The sequence below is a fragment of the Dipodomys merriami genome, unplaced genomic scaffold, assembly GCF_024711535.1.
Source record: "Dipodomys merriami isolate MVZ:Mamm:240054 unplaced genomic scaffold, mDipMer1.0.p SCAF_69, whole genome shotgun sequence".
Classification (NCBI taxonomy): domain Eukaryota; kingdom Metazoa; phylum Chordata; class Mammalia; order Rodentia; family Heteromyidae; genus Dipodomys; species Dipodomys merriami.
In genome coordinates this window covers 4,987,942-5,003,592 of record NW_027206279.1, presented here as the reverse complement: position 1 = coordinate 5,003,592, position 15,651 = coordinate 4,987,942, and the positions used below count along the sequence as shown (strand labels likewise).

At 40.8% G+C, this 15,651-nt stretch overlaps 1 protein-coding gene and 1 non-coding gene across 3 annotated transcripts in view; one reads left to right on the top strand and one right to left on the bottom strand.

Moving 5' to 3' along the window:
* The window catches only part of Ino80 (INO80 complex ATPase subunit), a 103,952-nt gene that overhangs the window by 27,483 nt on the left and 60,818 nt on the right, over positions 1-15,651 (top strand). For both annotated transcript variants that reach the window (XM_070005833.1, XM_070005832.1), the window contains exons 9-16: positions 1,097-1,300; positions 2,685-2,880; positions 4,960-5,027; positions 6,752-6,961; positions 7,739-7,819; positions 8,888-8,983; positions 11,638-11,697; positions 12,904-13,046. In XM_070005833.1, the coding sequence (XP_069861934.1) occupies positions 1,097-1,300; positions 2,685-2,880; positions 4,960-5,027; positions 6,752-6,961; positions 7,739-7,819; positions 8,888-8,983; positions 11,638-11,697; positions 12,904-13,046 (1,058 nt within the window). The remainder of the gene's footprint in view (positions 1-1,096; positions 1,301-2,684; positions 2,881-4,959; positions 5,028-6,751; positions 6,962-7,738; positions 7,820-8,887; positions 8,984-11,637; positions 11,698-12,903; positions 13,047-15,651) is intronic.
* Positions 8,397-8,471, bottom strand: Trnaa-ugc (transfer RNA alanine (anticodon UGC)). Its single transcript has one exon. It is a non-coding gene; the product is annotated as a tRNA-Ala (tRNA).

Below are 15,651 nucleotides of genomic sequence, written 5' to 3'. Positions count from 1 at the left end.
TTTTTACAGAAGACCATAGTCTTAGTGTATTGAGCAGATAATGACTTCTCCCTCTGCTCTGTCTTCCTCTAAGTGATGGCATGAAAACATTTCACTCAGAGGGAAGGAACACAACTTTTGAGGGTTGTGAGAATCAGATTGAGGTAACATTACTGTTTACCCTCTCTTGTTTCTTCATTTGTAAGATAGAGGTGATGATATTACCAACTTCATAGGGTTTTCTTTTTTTTTTTTTTTTGGTTGGTCGTGGGGCTTGAACTCTGGGCCTGGGCGCTGTCCCTCAGCTCTTCAGCTCAAGGCGAGCGCTCTACCACTTGAGCTACAGCGCCACTTCCGGTTTTCTAGTGGTTTATTGGAGATAGGAGTCTCACGGTCTTTCGTGCCCGGGCTGGCTTTGAACCGCAATCCTCAGCTCTCAGCCTCCTGAGTAGCTAGGATTACAGGTGTGAGCCACCAGCGCCCTGCTCTCATAGGGTTTTTTTAAAAGGTAAAATGATCTTACTGCATATTAAAGTAGTGCCTCACTTGCATTAAGTAGTGATTCTTATTAATGTCATGATAACACTTTATAGCTTACTAGCACACCTGAAGTTCTTTTTAGTCATTATACTTTGGTTTATCCAAGGCCATAAATAATAGATAATTTTATTTTTATTTTTATTTTTATTTTTTTTGTTGGTCATGGGGCTTGAACTCTGGGCCTGGGTGCTGTCCCTCAGCTCTTCAGCTCAAGGCGAGCGCTCTACCACTTGAGCTACAGTGCCATTTCCGGTTTTCTGGTGGTTTATTGGAGATAGGAGTCTCACGATCTCTCCTGCCCGGGCTGGCTTTGAACCGCAATCCTCAGATCTCAGCCTCCTGAGTAGCTAGGATTACAGGCGTGAGCCACCAGCGCCTGGCTAATAGATAAATTTTTAATTGTTGATATTACCTTAGGGTCTGGGCCTGAGTCACAAAATGAATCTAGTTAAGGGAGAAGGAGATGTGTCACAAGGAGAACTGTTGGCATTGAACAGGGATGATGATGTGTTCAGTCCAGGAGAACTGTCTCTTGCAGTTGACTTTTCACCTGTAGTGACAGTATTGTTGTTTGTAGCTTGCCCATCAGTGCATGAAGGAGGTGCGAAGAGCTGCCTTGCAAGCCCAGAAAAACTGTAAGGAGACTTTGCCTCGTGCGCGACGCCTGACTAAGGAGATGCTTCTGTACTGGAAGAAATATGAGAAGGTGGAGAAGGAACACCGCAAGCGTGCGGAGAAAGAAGCTTTGGAGCAGCGGAAATTGGATGAGGAAATGCGGGAGGTAGTGCGAAAGTGTGAAAATTTCAGAACCTTAATTACCTCCAGCATATCAAGAGATTGGTTTGCAGCTTGCACTTCTTTTAGTGCTAAGAATTGAACAAGGCCTTGCACTTGTTTGTCAACTACTGTACCACTGAAGCCCCAGAAATCTGGGGTTATTGGATTGGGCCAGCCCCAAACTAGCAATCCTTTTTTTTTTCACATCAGCCTCTCGATTGCTGGAATTACCATTGTGCACCACCACATCTGGTTTTATTTCTTTGTCATGGTTTTGTGAATGATTATGGATTTTGCTTAGATCTCTTAAAGTCCCCTGGTTAATGTTTCTTTGTTTGCAAGGTAAATGTATTATTGAGTGAGTAAGCATTTGTTGCTGTTGGAACTGCTTCACACGTTAAATTTAGAGGCATTTGAGTCAGCTACAGACCTTGAAGTTATTTATATAAAGAGTTTGCTGAGTATTTTATCTAGGTTTGTGTGACTTAGAATCTTTTGTTGATAGCATCTGATGGGAATTTCATTTGTGTTCATATTGAATTATGTGTCTTCACAAGTTTTGGGATTGTGTGAGTGTGAGTGTGATGCACATATATGCACGGTTGAATGCTGTAATGGAATCTCACTCATCATGTTGCCCGGGGAGATTTCAAGTTGGGAGCTTTGAGTGAATCTCCTGCCTCAGCCTCCCTTCCCAAGTGCTGGGGCTATAGGCATGTACCACCATACCCAGCTTATTATTCATGTCTTACAACAGTGCTTATCAAAGATGAACTATAAATGTTTTTTCCTTTTCCAGTTAGCTTATTATTTACTTGTTGTATTGATTTTCAGAATCATTTGTAGCTTTTACCCATTTTGCATTTTGGCAATAAAGGAGAATTTTTTTACCTGTTCGAATTTTTAAAAATAATAAAATGAAACACATTTACCACCTGGTTTATAAAACAATGTTCAGATTTACTTGATGTCTCATTGTCATTATAGAAAACAAATATACTGATGATGCCCTTTTTATTTATTTTTATTTTATTTTATTTTTTTGTTTTGAGACTATGACTCAAACTCAGTATCTGACACTTGCTTTCACTCATTGGCTGGTGCTCTATGACCTGAGCCACACCTCCAACATGCCCTTTTAGACAGAAGCCTATGGAAGATTCTATATGTGAAAGAGAGCAAAACAAAGGTTATTGTTCTATGAATCACAGTTCTTGCTTTTAGTATCATTGACTTGTCTAAAGCAAAACAGCTCTACAGCAGTTTTTACCTTTTTATAGGTGAAAGTTTTTAAGAATTGTACATAAAATATATAAGATTTGATCAATTATGTTGATTGTCTTGGATGGAATTGATGACTACTTTTACTTTCAACTTTCCTACTTTAGGCCAAGAGGCAACAGCGAAAACTCAACTTTCTAATCACCCAAACAGAGTTGTATGCCCATTTCATGAGCCGCAAACGAGATATGAATTATGATGGAATCCAGGAAGAAATCCTAAGGAAACTGGAAGACAGTTCTACTCAGAGACAGATCGACATTGGTGGAGGAGTGGTAGTTAACATCACACAGGAGGATTATGGTAAGTCGTAGGTCAGGAGTAAGAAGAAGTAAAAATCCTCCATTTTTCTTTCTTTCTTCTTGTTCTTTTTTTTTTTTTTTTTTTTTTTGTCTGTCATGGGCCTGAACTCTAGTCCTGGGTGCTGTCCCTCAGCTCTTCAGTTCAAGGCTAGTGCTCTATCACTTGAGCCACAGCAGCACTTCTGGCTTTTTCTGCTTATGTGGTACTGAGGAATCGAACCCAGGGCCTTATGCATGCAAGACGAGCACTCTACCACTTGAGCCACAGCGCTACTTCCGGTTTTTTAGTCGTTTATTGGAGATAAGTGTCTCATAGACTTTCCTGCCTGGGCTGGCTTTGAACCGTGATCCTCAGATCTCAGACTCCTGAGTAGTTAGGATTACAGGCATGAGCCACCGGCACCCAGCTTCTGTGAGACTCTTATCTCCAATTAACCACCAGAATAGCGGAAGTGGTGCTGTGGCTCAAGTGGTAGAGTGCTAGCCTTGAGTTGAAGAGCTGAGGGACAACGCCCAGGTCCAGAGTTCAAGCTCCATGACGAACAAAAAAAGGGGAGATTTGTTGTTTTATAGCTGAGTATGTGTGTTTCTAGAAAAGCAGGCTATAAAATAACAAATTTGTAAAAGAAAATGTATAGTTACATGGCCTTGCAAGTTTGAAAATATGTATCATGTTATTGAATCACAATTTAGAAAACTTGTCTCAGAGAGAATGATATCTCACACAAGACCATTCTTAGTACTGTGAACAAGAGTTGTTTAGGGGTGTGTGTGTGTGTGAAAATATGTATCATGTTATTGAATCACAATTCAGAAAACGTCTCAGAATATCTCACACAAGGACATTCTTGGTGCTGTGAACAAGAGTTGTTTAGGGGTGCGTGCGTGCGTGCTGCGTGCGTGTGTGTGTGTGTGTGTGTGTGTGTGTGTGTGTGTGTGTGTGCGTGCGTGTGTGTACACTCAGGGCCAGGGCACTGTCCCTGAGCTTCTTATGCTCAAGACTAGCACTCTACCATTTCGTGCATGCGTGCGTGTGTGTGTGTGTGTGTGTGTGTGTGTGTGTGTGTGCGCGTGTGCGCGCGCGCGCGCGCGCGCGTGTGTGTACACTCAGGGCCAGGGCACTGTCTCTGAGCTTCTTATGCTCAAAACTAGCACTCTACCATTTCGTGTGTGTGTGTGTGTGTGTGTGTGTGTGTGTGTGTGTGTGTGTGTGTGTGTGTGTGTGTGTGTGTGTGTGTGTGTGTGTGTGTGTGTGTGTGTGTGTGTGTGTGTGTGTGTGTGTGTGTACGTACACTCAGGGCCAGAGCACTGCCCCTGAGCTTCTTATGCTCAAGACTAGCACTCTACCATTTCAGCCACAGCGCCACCTCCAGCTTTTTCTTTGTATGTGGTATTGAAGAATCGAACCCAGCGCTTCATGCATGCTAAGGAAGCACTCTTATCACTAAGCCACATTCCCAACTTGTATGTTTTTTCCATCATGGGGCTTGAAGTCAGGTCCTCGGAGCTGTTCCTGAGCTCTTTTACTCTCAGATCAGCCTCCTGAGTAAGTTTATAGGAGTGAGCTACTGGTTCTTGACTTTTTTTTTTTTAATAGTGGAGACAAAAAGTAGGGTCAAATTTGAAAGGAATTGCATAGATGGATAAACGTCATGTTGACCTAAAAGTATGAGAGAATGACAGTGCTTTATATTCATCTGCCTAGCTTTACTCAGCATAATTATAATTTTGACTCCTTATACTCTTGATTGTCATGACTGATGTCACCATTTAGTAGGCGAAGCCGAGGCTTGAGAGACAGAAGAACTTAATCCTTTGCTGTTTTTTTCTAAACTGGTTCCAGCTACTAGAAACCATGGCAGTCCTCTGCCTCCATTATGCTTTCTAGCTTCTTACCTTTGCTAAGGAATTTAACCTTTTTTCTCCTCCTCATCAACCTATAAAGATAAGAGTCTTAGGGATTTTCCTGCCCAGGCTGGCTTTCAATATTAGAATGCTGGATCAGGTAACCGTATTTGTTGATGTTAATTTTGTCTTTGAAGGCTTTGAGGTGTGATGATCTACATGTTTTCCTTTTCAGACAGCAACCACTTTAAAGCCCAGGCCCTGAAGAATGCTGAAAATGCTTACCATATTCATCAAGCTCGGGTAGGTCTTAAAAACAAAAAAGTGTGTTATAATTGGTCCTGGCCCAGAAATACCCCACAATCTTAGTTAGGTGTTTTAATATTTTCATTAGAAAATATTGGCGCATGTGTGTGTGTGTGTGTGTGTGTTTAGGATGATGGCTGTTGGTTATTTGAAGAAAGGCAGAGTAATAGCTATTCACTTGGCTAAGCATTTAGAGCATATTGTTTGAGCTAGGTGCAGTGACTCACACCTGTAATTCTAGCTATGTTTGAGATGGATGTTGGGAGGATCACAGTTAGAAGCCAAATCTAGGTGGTGACCATAGAAAATAACATGAGATATAGTGCACCTGCTATCCTAGGGAATTGTGGTCTAGGCTGGCTTGAGCTTAAACATAAAACCTTATTTAAAAATTAGCTAAAACAGCCAGGTACCAGTGGCTCATAACTGTAATCCTAGCAACTTAGGATGCTGAGATCTGGCAATCATGGTTTAAAGCCAGCGTGGGCAGGAAAGTTGGTTAGAGTCTTAATCACCAAAATGCCAGGAAGAGAGCTGTGGCTCAACTGGTATAGTGCTAGCCTTGAGCCAAAAAGCATCCAGGCCCTGAGCTCCAGCTCTAGAAGCCCTGCACACACACAAAAAACACAGCTAAAGCAAAAATTGCTCGATGCATGGAGAACATGATAGAGTGCTTCCCTAACATACACATTGGTCCTGATTTTGATTCCTAATACCGGGGAAAAAGTAGGTTGATTGAGGTTAGAACACTTTTCTTATTTTTTTTATTAGCATTAATATTAGTTATACAGAAGGAGGTATCTTTGTTAGATTTCACCTTCTTTGTTTTTGGATGGTTGTAGGGCTTGAACTCAAGGTATGAGTGCTGTCCCTGAGCCTTTTTGCTCAAGGCTCGCACTCTACCACTTTGAGCCTCAGAGCCACTTCCAGTTTTCTGGTAGTTAATTGGAAATAAGCATCTCATAGACTTTCCTGCCTGGGCTGACTTTCAACTGCAGTCCTGAAATTTCAGCCTCCTGAGTAGCTAGGAATGCAGGCATAAGCCCCTGGGGGCCTGGCTTTGCCTTCTTTCATTTTAGTAAACATGCTTTCTCTTACCATGATATAGAGATGTTTATTAAAAATCAAAACCTCAATGAGATTAAATTAAGTGTAGAAAATTCAGTTTGTAAACTACAGGATCCTCTTTGCAACTTTGTCAAGATTTAGCTCTTTGACAAGATGAACATGCCACTTTCCTCCACACCTCCAACCAACTATTCAAATTTCACTTCAGTCTTTAACAGATTCCTTGATGTTGCAAGAAATATAATGTGGTTTATTTTTATATTCTTTTGTGTGTGTGTCTGTGTGTGCCAGTATTCAGGGCCTCTGCATGATCCCTGAGATCATGTGCTCGAGGTTACTGTTCTACTACTTGAACCACTTATAGTTAATTGGAAGTAAGAATATCATAAACTTTCCTATCTGGGCTGTCGTCAAACCTCGATCCTGAGATCTCAGCTTCCTGATTAGGATTGCAGGCATGAGCCACCATCACCTGGCTAAAAATGCATCTTAATGTAATTGTTTACTAATGCTAGTAAAATACTTTCATATGTAATACTGTATTATCAGATTATATTTTCAGAAAATTTGTTCGTTATTTTTCTTAGCACAGTTGTGGTAGGTGTGAATCATATTTGCATTTAATTTCTTTTTTCTTCTCAACTTATTTCTAGACAAGATCATTCGATGAAGATGCAAAAGAAAGTCGAGCAGCTTCCCTGAGGGCAGCAAACAAGTCTGCTTCTGGATTTGGGGAGAGTTACAGCCTAGCAAACCCATCTATCCGGGCTGGTGAAGATATTCCACAGCCCACAATTTTTAATGGGAAATTGAAAGGTTACCAGCTGAAAGGCATGAATTGGTTGGCCAATCTCTATGAACAGGTAAATTTTAGAAGTATATCTGGCCAATTCTTTTCTTTTGTTCATTTTCTTTTGATACAGTCTAATTATGAAATGAGTTCAAAATTAGATTTGCCCTTTAAAATCTTCTATCTTTTTACAAGAAGCACAAAGATGTTTCTATGTTCCTAACCTGGAGGTTATATTTATGTCATGTGTGTAGCTTGTAGTAAGTGGTCTTAATAACCTTGGTTGTTTGCTTCTGTGTGGTTACATTAGGTATAGTAGTGGCTTTGATGCATTGTACTGTTTTTGTTTTTGTTTTTGTTTTTTTATTGGTCGTGAGGCTTGAACTCTGGGTTTGGGCGCTATCCCTCAGCTCTTCAGCTCAAGGCGAGCGCTCTACTGCTTGAGCCACAGCACCACTTCCGGTTTTCTAGTGGTTTATTGGAGATAAGAGTCTCATAGACTTTCCTTGCCTGGGCTAACTTTGAACCATGATCCTCAGATCTCAGCCTCCTGAGTAGCTAGTATTACAGGCGTGAGCCACTGACGCCTTGGCTACATTGTACTTAATCTGACTTATAGAATTGAAACTTATCTGTACAACTACTTAATAATTTTTTCTAAAAATCACTATGGAAAAAGCAAAAGAAGAATTGGCCTTGGCCTTGGTCATGAATTACATTTGTAGTATTAGCAAAAGGAATAATTAACGTTGTGTTTAAAGTGCTGGTGCTGAGCATCTCCTAGTTCTTAATAGTAGATTGAAATCAATGTGATGAAATTGTAAGTGTTGACCATGTATTTTCCCCCTAGGGCATTAATGGCATTCTTGCAGATGAAATGGGCCTTGGTAAAACTGTACAGAGCATTGCCCTTCTGGCCCATCTGGCTGAGGTATGTGAATGCAGTCTCTCAATATTCTTGTCTCCAGAATTTTGGGTCATTTTTGTATTGAGAATTAGCTACTTATAAAGTGCTAGGATAGGCTTCGTAGTACTTGATCTTTACCCTCAACACCTTTACTAGGGGGCAAAATAGCAAAACGAATTGGTTAGTGGTTGAGTAACTATCTCCCACCTGACCTGCTCTTAGTAGCCGTCAGTATAGTGGGATGCACACTCTCCTTCTTTGTAAATTTCAGCAATTAAGCCTCCAATAAACTGACTTCATTTTAAATCTCTGAATAATATTTACCTTCCAGAGATTTTGCAACAATTAAATAAGAAACTATGTGTGTAAATATACTTTGAAAAAATATTAAGTAATTATTAAAAATAGTAAAGTTATGATAGTCAGGTATAGAAGAATACAGTGCATACAAGTCAGTATCCTGTAAGTACTTTATAAAGACATAAATTAGGACTTTAGGAACTCAGAGGGGACAGTAGTTGCTTGGGATTGTTCTGCCTCATAGTGTGTCCTTTATTATGTTCTTTTTCATTTTTAATTTTTTTTTAGTTTTTTTAATTTTTGTTTATGTGGTGCTTGGGAATCGAACCCAGGGCCTCATGCATGCAAGGCAAGCGCTCTACCACTGAGCCACTTCCCAACCCCCTTTATTATGTTCTATTTTTTTTTTTTTTTGTCGGTCATGGGGCTTGAACTCTGGGCCTGGGCGCTGTCCCTCAGCTCTTCAGCTCAAGGCGAGTGCTCTACCACTTGAGCTACAGCGCCACTTCCGGTTTTCTGGTGGTTTATTGGAGATAGGAGTCTCACGGTCTTTCTTGCCCTGGCTGGCTTTGAACCGCGATCCTCAGATCTCAGCCTCCTGAGTAGCTAGGATTACAGGCGTGAGCCACCAGCGCCCGGCCTTTATTATGTTCTTGAATGTGTACATTTAGAAATTTGGGAAATAGGCACTTATTGTAATGTGTTTCCTATTCTTAAACTGTCATAATTTATAATTTTGTTTTAACTGTCTTCCAAGTCTTTCTTGTTGACCACCCAATTTTCCTTTTCCAGAGAGAGAACATTTGGGGACCTTTCTTAATAATTTCACCTGCTTCTACACTTAACAATTGGCACCAGGAGTTTACTAGATTTGTTCCTAAATTTAAGGTAAAAAAGTAATAATCATTTTTTAAAAAGACACATTATTCCTTAAAATAAATGTTCTCTTTTGTTGACTTAAGTAACTTTATTTCTTTTAATAGTTTAATATTACTACATCATGGTTGAAATACCTCACAACCATTCCTTATAAAAATTATGTAAGCAATAAGAGCACCTATGCCCTTTTCTATATAATAAGTGCAAGCCAAAGTCCAATTTCAGTGATTTGCCTCATTTATCCACATGAATTGAGGCTCCTGTTAAACTGTTGCGATAGAAATTGTTATCTTAATGCCAGGCCTCATGGAACATGCCTGTAATCTGAGCATTTGGGAGGCCAAAGCTGGAGGATTGCTGAGACTAGGTGGGCTACGCAGTGAGACTTTATTTAAAAAAAAAAAGATGTGGGAGGGAATTGGAGGAAAGGCGTTGGGGAGGTGAGTGAGAGAGGGAAGAGCCAGTAACTAGGATTACAGTGGTGGGTCACAGGTGCCAGACTCAATATTCTTTCCTTGATACTCTCAAGCCAGACTTTAGTTCTTGTCCACCTTATAATGCCTGAGGCAGATAATGTAAATTTCATTTAACTAATTCAAAAAGATTGAATTAGGACATGATCAGCACAGAAGTTTATTTCATCAAGTTGAGTAAGAGATGAACATGGTTTAACCAAACATTTGGATATGGGATATAGATACATAACAGAAGAATGGGTAGGCTTTAATTACATTCCTTGAAGTTTAGAAAGGTGGAAAGCAAATTATGTGTTCTGTTTCTAAAAGGATAATGAAGTCTCATAGTCAAGAGGACTTTAAGGAGTTTATGTATTTAGAAATACTGATATGAGGACTGGAAATGTGGCTTAATGGTAGAGTGCTTGCCTAGCATGCATGAAGTCCTGGGTTCGATTCCTCAGTACCACATACTCAGAAAAGGCCAGAAGTGGCACTGTGGCTCAAGTGGTACAGTGCTAGCTTTGAACAAAAAGAAGCTCAGGGACAGAGCCCGGGCGCTGAATTCAAGCCCCAGGATTGGCAAAAAGGAAGGGAAGGAAGGAAGGGAGGGAGGAACGGAAGGAATATTGGTATGATCTCGAATTTTAGTTTACCATAATCATATTTTGTTCCATACAGAAATTCTTGTGGAGGTGAGAGCCAAGCTGTAAGGCTTTTATGAAGAATAGGAACGTGGCTGGGATTCCATAGTGTGGAACAGCTCTGTGGTTGCCATCCCTCCTTTGTTAGCTGAGTGGTAGATTTAGAAACTGTTCAGTTTATATATTTCGTATATAGCTTTTAACTTTGCACTTATTTTCAGCTCTTAGGAAATTAAATTGTTCAGTTTGTTCATTTTCTCTTGAATTGTCTACCATATAGAAGATCATAATCTTTTTTTAGGGAAATGTGTGTGTGATTCAGTACACATAGAAGATGTTGAAAAAAAGTCCTAAATTTCCATGCAACCACAAAAGTTTTTTTCTATGATTTTTTTTTTTATTCTGAAAATACTGTACAGAGGAGTTACAATTACATGGGCAAGATAATGAGTACATTTCTTATCAAGCCACAAAAGTTTTTTAGTAGCTATTCCACTGACTGATAGATGGCAGTATGGTACCACTTTATTCTGTGGTTCTGCTCCTTTTGTATGTCTGTGCCTAGCACTGAGCTTTTGCTTGCATTTTGACTTTCTTTTTTAACACTACTGTAACTTGGTAAAATAGAACTGATGAGCCTAGTTGCTACCACTTTGAATTTTCTGTTCTTTTTTTTTTTTGGTCATTCGTGGAGCTTGAACTCTGGGCCTGGGCATTCCCTCAGCTCTTCAGCTCAAGGAGAGTGCTCTACCACTTGAGCTTCAGAGCCACTTCTGAGTTTCTAGTGTTTTATTGGTGATAAGAGTTTCACCGAGTTTCCTGCCCGGGCTGGCTTTGGGCTGGCTTTGAACCGTGACCCTCAGATCTCAGCCTCCTGAGTAGCTAGGATTACAGGCGTGAGCCACTGGCGCCTGGCTTTAACTAGTTTTATTCTGTGGACCCTACATCAGATTTCTTACCTGCTCAGCTTTTGGAATGGATCATTACCATTAGAGGGAAGATGTCACAGACCGAGTTTAGTGTTTGGTTCCAGATTGTAAAATTCTCCATTGCTTCACAGTAGCTCTCTCATACCTTCAAAACAGCTTTATTCATGGCTGTTTTTACTTCAGAATAATGGTCCTAGCTGCGTTGTCCACCATTGACAGAAGAGTAACTTCTGTATTCGTTCTGATTCTTTTTGTTTGTTTGTTTTGGGTGGGAGTGGGGAAGAGAAGAGGAGAAGGTTTCAGGAGGTAGTCAGTCCTGGGCTTGAACTCAGGGCCTGGAGGAAGTCCCTGAGCTTTTTGCTCAAAGCTCTCATTCTACAACTTGAGCTATAGCTACACTTCCAGGTTTTTAATGGTTACTTGGCAATCAGAGTCTCATGTACTTTCCTGCCCTGGCTGGTTTTGAATTCACTATCTTCAAATTTCAGCCTCCTGAGTAGCTAGGATTACAGGCATGAGCCACCAGCCTCTAGCTCATTCTATTTCTTTTAAACTTAATCTGAATAATGTATTTGTGGTTACACTATTAATATTTGTTATCAATAACAAATAATATGTTTTGATCCTTTTTTTAGGTGCTACCTTATTGGGGAAATCCTCATGATAGAAAAGTCATCAGGAGGTTCTGGAGTCAGGTAACTCTCAGCTTCCTATACAGTCATTTTCTATTTTAGTTGAATCATTTCTTATGCATATAAGATCTCATGTATGACAAATATACCTTTATTCTGGTATAGTGCTCTTAGTATTATAGGTAGTCAGTTGCACTCAAAATCCAAGATAAGTAGATGAGCAGAAAAGCTCAGGGACGGCCTCTAGGCCCTGAGTTTGAGTCTCAGGATGGGCACAAAAAAGATGTTTTTTTTTCCTTTAATAAGGTGACAATAAGTTGTTACCATATGTTGTTCTAAAGGTGACTGTTTTTTTTTCTTCCTTTTTTTTTTTTTTTGTCAGTCATGGGTCTTGAACTCTGGGCCTGGACACTGTTGTTCAGCTCTTCAGTTCAAGGCTAGTGTGCTACCAGTTAAGCCCAATTCTACTTCCGTTTTTCTGGTGGCTTATTGGAGATCAGAGTCTCATGGACTTTTCTGTGCAGACTAGCTTTGAACTGCGAACCTCAGATCTCAGCGTCCTGAGTAGCTAGGATTACAGTTGTGAGCCACCTGTGCCCAGTTGCAAAAGCTGGGTGTCAGTGTCTCACGCCGGTAATCCTAGCTGCTGAGGAGGCTGAGATCTGAGGATCATGGTTCAGATTGAGTCTGGCAGGAAAGTCTGTGAGACTCTTATCTCCAATAAAGCACCAGAAAACCAGAAGTGGTGCTGTGGCTCAAGTGGTAAAGGCTCAGTTTGAGCTGAAGAGCTGAGGGACAGCACCCAGGCCCAGAGTTCAAGACCCATGATTGACAAAAAACAAAAACACATTTGCAAGCCGGGCGCCGGTGGCTCACGCCTGTAATCCTAGCTACTCAGGAGGCTGAAATCTGAGGATCGCGGTTCAAAGCCAGCCCGGGCAGGAGAGACTGTGAGACTCCTATCTCCAATAAACCACCAGAAAACCGGAAGTGGCGCTGTAGCTCAAGTGGTAGAGCGCTCGCCTTGAGCTGAAGAGCTGAGGGACAGCGTCCAGGCCCAGAGTTCAAGCCCCACGACCGATAAAAAAAAAAAAAAAAACACATTTGCAGTTCACCTGACATACATATCTCCATTACCACGCTGGTGGGTTAAGTTATCTTTAGAGCTTTCTTGAACATATTGTCCCTAGAAGAAGCAGTCGCTAGTTGAGTAAATGGTTACAAATTGTTAAGCATATATCTCTTTTCACTGTTCTCTTCTATTTACAGAAGACCCTCTATACTCAGGATGCCCCTTTTCATGTAGTTATCACCAGCTATCAGCTGGTGGTGCAGGATGTGAAGTATTTCCAGCGGGTCAAGTGGCAGTACATGGTACTGGATGAGGCTCAGGCGCTGAAGAGTAGTTCCAGGTAACATGGGTTGTAGAAACCAGGCTGCATGGATGGGGTGAAATACATATCTGAGGGAATACATTTCAGAACCTGGCATGATATGGTCAGAGCCTTGGCTATGTACCTGACTGGAAGGCAAAATTTGTTCATATTTTTTCTTGGGACACAGCTACCATTTAGAATATATAGATTTTTTTCTCTCAACTTTTATCTTCCCCCTCTATAATTGTGTAATTTTTCTTTTCTTTTTCTTTCTTTTTCTTTTGATGTCAGTACTGGGGCTTGAATTCAGGGCCTTACACTTTTGCTTGGCATTTTTACTCAAGGCCAGTATTCTACCACTTGAGCCACACCTCCAGTTCAAGCCGTTTACTGGTTAATTGTAGATAGAATCTCTCAGATTTCTCTGACTTCCAACCTCAGTTATCAAAGCCTCCTGATTTTAGCAGGATTAGAAGCATAAGTCACTAACACCCAGCTTTCTTCTCCTTTTTTTTTTTTTCTCCTTCCTGGAAAGTTTCTATAAGGAAAAGAATGTCTACCTTTTGTTTGAGAAGTTATATAAGATAGAGGAGTTTTGAGTAAGAATTAGAAAGTTCTGTTTATTTTTTGTTGCTATTGTTAGAGAATTGTTTAGCCAATACTTTGTTTTTACAATCAAACCCACATAGACAAGACCTTATATATTTAATATAGTATATACCTTTGGCAATGGGTGCCAGTGGCTCACACCTGTAATCCTAGCTACTCACAAGGCTTAGTTCTGAGGATGGTGATTCGAAGTCAGCATGGGACAGGAAAGTGTCAGACTTTTATCTCCAATGAACCACTCAGAAAGCCGGAAGTGGCACTGTGGCTCAAGCTTGAGCTGAAGAGCTGAGGGACAGCACCCAGACCCAGAGTTCAAGCCCCATGACCGATAAAACAAAACAAAAAAAACCTTAACTTTTCTAGACCAGTATGGCTATTAATTTCTGTACAGTACCAGTCAAGTAAATCCTGAAAACTAGGATACCTTTTTTTTTTTTTTTTTTGGTCTGTCATGGGGCCTGAACTCTGAGTCTGAGTGCTGTCTCTCAGCTCTTTTATCTCAGGGCTAGTGCTCTACTACTTGAGCCGAAGCACCATTTCAGGTTTTTTCCACTTATGTGGTGCTGAGGAATTGAACCTAGGGCCTCATGCATGCAAGGCAAGCGCTCTTACCACTGAGCCACCTTCCCAGCCGCTAGGATAATTTTTTCTAAAGTTGACAGCATGGCTAAAGTTTCCAAAAATTAAAATGTTTATGTTTGTAAAACATGTTTATATTTAATATAAACATACTTAGATAAAGGGACTAAATAACATTATGTTATATATTAATAGCAGCAACATCTTTTGCAGGTTTTACAGTCATCTGAACAAAATTATAGAGACATTCAGCACATTCCTGGGAAGAAAATATTCTAGAATAACATAATCAAAAACAACTCATAAAGCTTCTATGAGATTCACAGATAGATATACCTGGCACTGGTGGATCACACCTGTAATCTAGCTATTCAGGAATCTTGAGATCGAAGGATCATGGTTCAAAGCCAGTCCAGGCAGGATAGTCCGTGAGATTCTTATCTCTAACCAGAAGATCCGAAGTGACATTGCAGCTCAAAGTTGTAGAGCACTAGCATTGAGCAAAAAATGCTCAGGGACAGTGCCTAGGCTGTGAGTTCAAGCCCCATGGCCAACCTTAAAAGATTCACCTTCAGGGTAGTACTGCTGCATGCTTATAATTCTTTTTTTTTTTTTTTTTTTTTGTCGGTCGTGGGGCTTGAACTCTGGGCCTGGGCGCTGTCCCTCAGCTCTTCAGCTTAAGGCGAGTGCTCTACCACTTGAGCTACAGCGCCACTTCCGGTTTTCTGGTGGTTTATTGGAGATAGGAGTCTCACGGTCTCTCCTGCCCGGGCTGGCTTTGAACCGCGATCCTCAGATCTCAGCCTCCTGAGTAGCTAGGATTACAGGCGTGAGCCACCAGCGCCCGGCACATGCTTATAATTCTTATCTATTCAAGAGGCTGAGATTTGAGTGTTACAGTTCAAAGCAGCTTAGGGAAAAATTTCCCAAGAATCTATTTCCAGTTAATTAGCAGAAAAGGTAGACTATAGACATAGCTCAAGGGTAAGAGGTCAGGTATGAGCCAAAATGCCAAGTAAGAGTATAAGGTCCTGAGTTGCAGCCCTGGTACCAAGCATGTGTGTGTGTGTGTGTGTGAGAGAGAGAGAGAGAGAGAGAGAGAGAGAGAGAGAGAGAGAGAGAGAGAGAGAGAGAGAGAGAGGAGAGAGAGAAGAGAGAGAAACCCACCCACTAGGGTTTGGTATAGTATTATCCTGCATCTATCTTACAAAAGGATACAATTAAAAGGGCATTATAAGTTACATGTTTGAAATATTCTGATGCCTTTGTGTCCCATACAGAATACAGTAGTGCTTGATTGTAGTGTTAATGGATGCTATTGAACCTTGTGCTTAATATATTTTTAACTCATGATGACCTTGTAGGTCTATATTGGGCTAGAGGTATGGCTTAGTGGTAAAATGCCTGTCTACGAAGTTGAGCTGCCCTGAGTTCAAACTGTAGTATACACAAA